Genomic DNA, 8,625 nt, shown 5'->3' with positions numbered 1-8,625 from the left:
CAAAGCTGTAGCAAATTTGTGTCTAGCCTGTCAATGAATATAGGAGGAACAATTTAACTAATGTAGTATGCTACTGCTATTACTCATAAAGCTCAAGGAATCTGCATTTCTGTATTTTCTACATTTTTTGCCTTTTCTTTTTATCTTCATTGTTTTAGCCTTACCTTATTCTCTCTTCTTTGTTTTCTGAAAACCAATTGTTTTTATAGTTTATGATTGTATTCAGCTATCATGTCGGGTTGGAAAAGGTTTAATTGGCAAATCGCTCTTTTATTTTTTGCTTATCAGATCTTACTTGGAGCAAGTCACTGAGGATTTTCACTAGTTCGAAATCACATAGTCAACTACATGAACATATGTAAATAGTCATCTTACAAATTGGTCATGTGTGAGGGTTTTAAAAGAGGGACGAGAGATACCAAAGGCACAGTCAAACTCATAATTCCAAAACAAACTGACGCCATGGCTAAAAATTAAAAAAGACAAACAATATTATCAAGACACAACACAGAAAACTAAAGAATAAACAACACGAACCCCACCAAAAACTAGGGGTGATCTCAGGTGCTCCGGAAGGGTTTGCAGATCCTGCTCCACATGTGGCACCCGTCGTGTTGATTATGTGATAACAAATCCGGTTAATAGTCTAATTCGGTAGGTCACATTCATGAAAGGGAAGGGGACTGTAGTTACGACGTACGGAACATATCCGATATCATTTCTGAAACGGTTTTTCCATTTTAATAGTGTTATTGTTGGTATCGTTTTCGTAATAATATTACATAAATATTGAGCTTAAATCTGGAATGACGAATAATCAATCATCGTTGCACAGCTATCCGAGATCGAAGTCAAAATAAGGATAACAAAGAGGGTATAACAACCCATACCGAGCCCCTTCATTATTTTTGTCAGCAATCAGGTCAGCAAAATGTTCAGAAAGCAAGAACATGAGATGCGTATCACACATTAGGTTTAACTTTTGCTCAGTGTGTGGAATAAAACATACATTAAAACATATATTTCAATCGTTAATGAATTGGTTTCAAACTTGGTTTTTCTTTACTATTATTCAGGCCCTTATTTACTCTTACAGCTGTCGAACTGTTGTGAAGCGCTCGGGAGAGGACAAAAATACTTCTTCAAAAAATTCAAGAATAAATAGAAGTTGCTAGTCTTTTTTATTTAGGCCGCTGCAAGTTTACCGAAAGTTTTCATTCGGTTAAGTTCCAAAGGAGGACGGGCAAAACATCCTAGATCTTATCTTGAAAACACACCATACATAATTTCAATGATCAAGACATATTCATTTGTTCACTCGAATATTGAGTTATCAAAGTGTATGGAACTATAACATGAGCTAGTCAAGCCGAGGTTCAATCAGCTTTCGCAGATTGCTTTTGATCTTTCTTGGTTCTAATGTAAATCAATAAGTTTTCTCCCTTTCAGTGCTTCAATTAGTGGTGCTTTATTATAAGAGTTTGCGTCCTTTTTTTGCTTGGGTATGAGACAATCTGAGGGCTCTATCGTACATTACCTTGATCACTTCCTATTTGCCACATGTAGAGCAGGATCTGCTTATACTTCCGGAGCACCTGAGATAACCCCTAGTTTTTGGTGGGGTTCGTGTTGTTTATTCTTTGGTTTTCTATGTTGTGTTATGTGTACTATTGTTCGTCTGTTTGTCTTTTTCATTTTTAGCCATGGCGTTGTCAGTTTGTTTTAGATTTATGAATTTGACTGTCCCTTTGATATCTTTCGTCCCACTTTTATTTCTATATTGGACAGAGCAAGTCAATGTGCTGACCTACTTCATACTTTCAAGGTCATCTGCTATCTGGTTATAAGGCAGGCGGGGTTATCCGAAACATTTGGTGAACAAGATCACAACAGACTACAATGCACAAAAGACGACCAGAGCCAATATATAAGAAAAGGTCCTTTGGGTCATGTGATCAAATATTAGATAAATTTAACTACCTGCCCTTTTTGTTTCGCACAGAGGCAAGAAACAAGCATATTCTTTATCCTTACGAGTTCTTAATATTATGTCCTTCATTCATAAGAAGAAAACATGTTGACAAAGTAAATATACACTGCTTGAGAGTACCATAAACACAAGACAACAGATCTAGCAAAATCCCCACACTAAGCTGACCTATCTTTGCCATTTTTTGTTTGCTAAAATACTACATACTCGACATACAGATAATATGAGTTAAACTCTGACAAGTATCCTGGCCACAACACCATGCACTCAAATCAGTCTAGTCATCATGAAACCAACAAAAGTAAAATAATATTTTAGCACATTTCAAAGCAATCACTGAATAAAAAAAGGTTCTCAACTAAATGGTTTAATGGGTTTCCTTATAGTTCTCTGCATGCCACATATTCAAGGAGAAACACAAATAATTGTTTTAACAATTTATTGTACTGAAATACAAATTATACAGTAAACAACATTAACAAACAAGTATTTACTACATCCACACATTATAGTCAGAATATCCCAGGTGTCCACAGTCAAAATGGCAGACACCTAATAATATAGCCCAGGTGTCCACAGTCAATATGGTAGACACCTATTAATATATCCCAGGTGTCCACAGTCAATATGGTAGACACCTAACAATATATCCCAGGTGTCCACAGTCAATATGGCAGGCACCTTTTAATATATCCCATAATTCTACAGTCAATATGTCAGACATCAACAAAGTAATAATCTACAATTACATTAAATATATATCACAGTTTGTATTTGGCTAAATAATAGAGAAAGACAAGTTAAATAGTTTGTTATAACACCTAGTGAAATAACCCATTTGTACACATTCAAAGTAGCAACAAATGGAAACAATGTTCAGATTAATTTATATATAGAATAAAAGTAATAAGCTATCTATTACATGTAGATGAAAATAAAGAATAATAAAAATATGGCTCTTAACAGTAATTGAGCAAAGCAAAGCAAATCATATGCTGTTAAAAATAAGTCATAAAAAATATATATCTCAACTACGTTGTCTTAAGCTAGAAGTTGTGCAAAATTTGACTATCTCTTAAAAGTATAAAGTAGAGGTTGGGATTTCAATTCTCTATTATGAAATAATCAATGGAAAAATATTCAATAGCAGATTAATTTTTTATCATAATAATTAATCTTAAAATTCCTATGGTTTACAAACCTATAGCTAGTTTCTTTCTACTTTCTACACTATTGCTTATGTGTTAAAACATTATATTCTATTTAAAAAAACATAAGACTAGATTTTAAAAGCTAAAAGAATTTTATGGTGATTCAAACGTCATTTTAAATACATATATATCGTGCTTATTTCTGTATAAAGTATATTTTTGTAAATCCCTTACAATCTATGCATAAGAATATTATTTTAACTTCTAACTTAAAATTTGTACATAAAACAAAAATTAACCTCATTAGACAATGTTCTTATTTCAAATATTCAAAACTTATGAAAATATCCATATATTAAAAACTTATTATGCATTTTCTGTTCATAAACATGTAATTAAATTTTAGAAAAAATATTTTCTGCAAGAATGTATCAGGTGTCTTTAGGAGAAATGAAGCCCAAATTACAGAATTATATTATCATGTTTAAGGATTTGTAAAATCTGGGTTGAAATCTATATTTTGCAAACATCTAAAAGTCTTCTTATTATAATGAGCAGGACTATTAAGTGTTCAGAAAATGACAATAACTTCATAGTAAATATAAAAAGAAGATGTGGTATGAAATAGTTATCAAAGGTATCAGGATTATAATTTAGTATTTCAGACAAGTGTAAAGTGACAAACTTATTTATGCAAGACTATATCTACATTAAAGTTTATTAGTAAACTGGCATAAAGAAGGAAGCTCTGAATGGAAAAATAATGCTTATAGACAACGGTAGACTAAGGATTAAAATTGGCATCCACAATAAATAAATACAATTGTACATTAAATGAACAAAAATTAGTGGTGGTACATTGAAGGGATACAGTTAAAAAATGATACTTTTACAAACATCTCTAATGCTACAGAAACCATTCAACACTACTTCCTGATATGTCAACATCTCCATATCAAACTGAGCTGCATTTTTAATTTATAATGCAGACCTAATTGAGGTAACATTATTCATATGCTGAAAAAGCACCCAATGACATTTCATGGTTCAAAAGAATTGGTGTAAGATTTTTTAACTTTTTTTATATTTTGAAACACCTTGAAACACCTAGGTTTCATTCCAATCTATGTATTGAACTACATTGACCATGTGCCCCTAACAGTTGCATCTCAATACACTTCTTCACAAATCTTCATCCCCCCCCAAAAAAAAAACTTTAAAAAATATAATTTTCAATGCAAGTACTTTAAAATAGCACTTAAATTAATGCTATGATATGCAACCCAATGAAGATAATACTTTTAGGCTGGGATAAAGATTTAAATTGGAATTTAACAAATACCAGACTGAGTGTAAAAATGAAATTTTTTAAATATTAATGAATCCACAGTATTTTCAACTTTTTTTCATTTCTGTTTCATACAAAAAAAAGTACCACATAGTTTATTCCACAAGTTCTTCTTTCTTCAATATATCACTCGCTAAAAAGTTACATTTTAATAAAATGAAATGCAATAATTGGAATAACAATTGACATGTAATATATGCAAAAACATTTTCATTGAATGGAAATATTCAACACTGTCTAAATAAATTTAAAGAAATATACTGGACTTTAATGGACCATTAGATTGATAATTGTACAGCAAACGCAGTAATATTGTGGATTTAAGAATGAATATTGAAATTTGTCAAGTCTTCTAGAATCTTATAATTTCTTTGTCAATTTTTACTTCACAAAAGCAGACTATTCTGGACATTTATCAATTGTACATTTGACTTTAAAAGAGTCTGCTTCAATTACAATTTAGTCTTATAAATATTCAATCATTACAAGGTCTTAAGTTGTTACTTTGCATTTGCAAGTCTTTGATTTTTCTGACCAGCTGCAAATAATATATAAATTTTTGTAAGAAATATTTTTTATACCTTCATTGCTTTGAACAAAAAATTCTTTTGATTTTCTGTGTGATTGTATACCGACCCCAGGCTTCTTGACTGAGATGGGGTGAAGTGAGATGGACTAGGTAATAAGCTGTTAGGATGGACTAAGTAATAAACTAAAATTATTGATATTGCCTAAGGGAAAATAAGTATAAAATATCATCTATAATCTTTCAAACAAGTGGAGTTTCTCTTCTACATGTCATCTCATGGCTATCACCCTGCAATGCGATTGAGACAGAGAAAGCACCTCTTGTTTTCAAAAACATAGATAATTTATTTTAACCAATGTCTGACTGATCTAAAAAATAACTTCTGAGATTACAAATTGTTATATAAATATCAGAACTACAAGACATTAACATCGTATCAACTGCCTCTGTCAAACATGTCCTTGTGTTTCCGATGTGGTATGACTTCTACGTGGGCCTCACCTTTACTTTGTCTATGAGGTACAACCTCTATTTGGGAATCGTTGGACTGTTTAGATTGTCCCACAGATGTAAATTTCAAGCTCGGAGCATCATAATTTGTTGTAGTTTTATAAACGTTTGACAATCTTACATTCTGATTTCCTGAGCTCAATGTAGACTTCACCACAGAATTGGTATGTGAAATAGAAGGCAGATTTGAGGTGTTGTTTAGTTTAGTTAGAGTGGTATAGGCTGCCATTGTTTCTGCTCGGTCTCTCTCGTGTTGGACACTGGTGTGACCAGAGACAACGCTAGACATTGAGAAGGTTGTTATTGGCACAGAACGAGGTGCATTGGAGGAGTTAGCGGTAGAGGACGCCCCAGAAGACAATGGTACGGCAGAGGCCACTTTTGCTGGAGTTGACAGTCCCATGGTCACAGTGCTTGATTTAACGTTGTCAACTTTAGCAAGTAATGATGGAAATTCTGACCTTGGTGGCGCTATGTTTGATTTTTCAGAGGATGTATCTGCTGATTTTGCAGTTGTAGCGGTTTCATTTGAGCTTGCAATACTTGCATTCACAGCACTTTTATCATTCAAAGGAGACAAAACACTGACGTTACGTTTATCCGACTTAACATTAGCTGCAGATCCAGCATTAGTTGTATTGGTCCCAGTCGTAGTAGATGCAGTACTGGTTGTACCTACTTGAGCTAATATAGATTTAATTTGATCCAGATTTGGTGCTGTACTGACAGGTTGAATAACAGGTTTGGGTGCTTGAAGTGTCAAAACACCATCACTATTTAAAGTCCACACACTCTTTGGCTCTTTACTCCCATCTGAGTCACTCACTTGATTTATACTCCCATTTTTAGCACCAATCGCCTCAGCAGACGACACATGAGTCATTTTTAATGGCACTGTTTCAGACTCAGACAGAGGCTGTTCAGAGGTCGTCCCTTTTGAGGTATTGTCTACAGATTTTGATACAGCATTGCTTGAAGAGTCCTCCGATTTTTTACCACTTGTTGATGCTAGAGGTGTGCTACTAACAGACAATCTATGTCCAGACCGACTGGTTTCATTAGCATGACGATTAGTTTTAGATGTGGCAGTGGTAGCACTTGAAGCAGTGACCTTTAACCTTTCGTTTGTCACTGGGGAAACACTTCTTGCTGCCCTAGGGGGAATTGTGTTTGCTCTTGTTCCACAATACAAAACAGACATATTCTTCAATGTGTTAAGTGGCAGTAACGGTTGGTTTTTCTTTGTTTTCTCAAAACATTCTATTGCAAGATCTGAAAATAAAGAATAGCTACAAATAAATGACTAAAAAAAATTGTTTAAGGTGGCTCACGGGTACAAAAATTTAAGCAAAAAATTAAACCTTTATTTTTTCATTACAAATTTTATTTATTACACTATTAGTTGTTACTTTATGATATGGTACAAAAAACAACCCAAAAAATTATTTGGTTTGGCCCCAGATGACTAAAAATTGAAAAAGCTCCAAATTATCTCCCTTTGGTGCAAAAATGCCATTTTTTGGCCTTAAATTTTAAATATCTTTTTTAACTCATCGGTGACCTATATTTTTTATTATTATTTTCAAATAAGCTGTACATAAACTAAATATTTATTTTTTTATTTCGATATTTCCTCTTTTTCTCCTATTAGTTCAACAGAAAAAAAGAACATTAACAAAAATGTATGCTTCTTCCAGAGGCAGATTTTAGCTTAAATGAACGGTGACCCCATTTTTTTATTTCATTTTTCTTTTAAGTATATGATAAAGATCATTTATGAAAAAATATAGCAAAATCCTATATTAGAAAAAAAAAATCATTTATACCCAGGAGCCCCCTTAAGGTCAAGTTACAGTAAATGGGCTATGTCTTAGATTTCCCTTAAATTTGGCATACAGCTCTGGCTTGATGAACTTCAACTGAAAATCGAAATAATAATGCATTTATCTCAATTATCATTTGAAATATTACTGATTGAATTCCTACAAAATGGGTGAACATTTGTATAGAAAGCACATAAAATCGGCGAAAACCCTTCAAAAATTTGTCTTAAAATCGCCAAATCTCTAATTCTACTCCATAGATTTTTCTTAAAAAAACTATATGTTGTTGATACATAAATTTCCGTTATAATGATGCAAAATAAAGATAGGGTCACCGACTTCGTTTTTACGATACACATCATTCAAAGTTGCGTTCTTTGTGGAAAAATCCAACAAAACGTCGAAATAATCGTAACGTTATCGCGTTACAGGCCGTAAAACGTTGATTTTTGATGTTTTTCACTACCAATAAGGTAACAAATTGATTAATAGACAAAAAACGAAGTCGGTGACCCTATGATTATTTTATATCATTGAAACAGAAATTTATGTGTCAACAATATGTAGTTTTTTAAGAAAAATCTATAGAGTAGAATTAGAGATTTGGCGATTTTAAGACAAATTTCAGAAAGTTTTTCGCCGATTTTATGTGCTTTCTATACAAATGTTCACCCATATTAAGAGAAATCAATCTTCAACTTTTCAAAAAATAAAAGAGATAAATGTATTATTTTTCCGATTTTCGGTTGTAGTTTAACGAGCCAAATTGTATGTAATTTTTTAGCAAAATCTGCGACATAGCCCATTTACTGTTCCTTGACCTTAAGCAAATTTAAATCTCAATACCAAATTAATATACAACAATTTTTTTTAATTTTTGCGGTTGCATAAAAACCAAACAGATTACTATAAATCTTGTATACATCATAATGTGAGGCCAGTTTCTAAGTATCTTATTTTTTGAAAACGCTTTAACAGCAAAATTAAGTTATTCACTCTCAATACTTTTCCCTACTGTGATTTATTTATTTTCGTTGGTACCAATTTTCTTGAAAAGGAGAATTTGACACTTTCATGGATATTTAATTTCCTGTTCTTGCCAAAGTCTACATACAAGCCAATGTATAATATGGTTAACCTGCACCCTTCAAATCCATGAAAATTGGTATTCAACGAATATTAATGAAACCAAACTATAATAAAACTACCATTTACCACACTTAGGCTTAAGACAAAAGATATATAATATGATTTTTTTTGTAATTCTTTTTATC

General features: G+C 32.3%; 1 protein-coding gene across 6 annotated transcripts in view; it reads right to left on the bottom strand.

Annotated features, from left to right (window-relative positions):
- Positions 1 to 3,461: 3,461 nt before the first annotated feature.
- The window catches only part of LOC134692870 (probable beta-tubulin polyglutamylase), a 130,763-nt gene continuing 125,599 nt past the window's right edge, over positions 3,462 to 8,625 (bottom strand). For all 6 annotated transcript variants that reach the window (XM_063553485.1, XM_063553480.1, XM_063553481.1 and 3 more), the window contains one exon: positions 3,462 to 6,800. In XM_063553485.1, the coding sequence (XP_063409555.1) occupies positions 5,455 to 6,800 (1,346 nt within the window). In that variant the 3' untranslated portion in view covers positions 3,462 to 5,454. The remainder of the gene's footprint in view (positions 6,801 to 8,625) is intronic.

Source organism: Mytilus trossulus, chromosome 12 (genome assembly GCF_036588685.1).
Source record: "Mytilus trossulus isolate FHL-02 chromosome 12, PNRI_Mtr1.1.1.hap1, whole genome shotgun sequence".
Taxonomy (NCBI): domain Eukaryota; kingdom Metazoa; phylum Mollusca; class Bivalvia; order Mytilida; family Mytilidae; genus Mytilus; species Mytilus trossulus.
The sequence above is the reverse complement of the archived record's forward strand: the minus strand, read 5'-3'. Positions and strand labels throughout refer to the sequence as shown.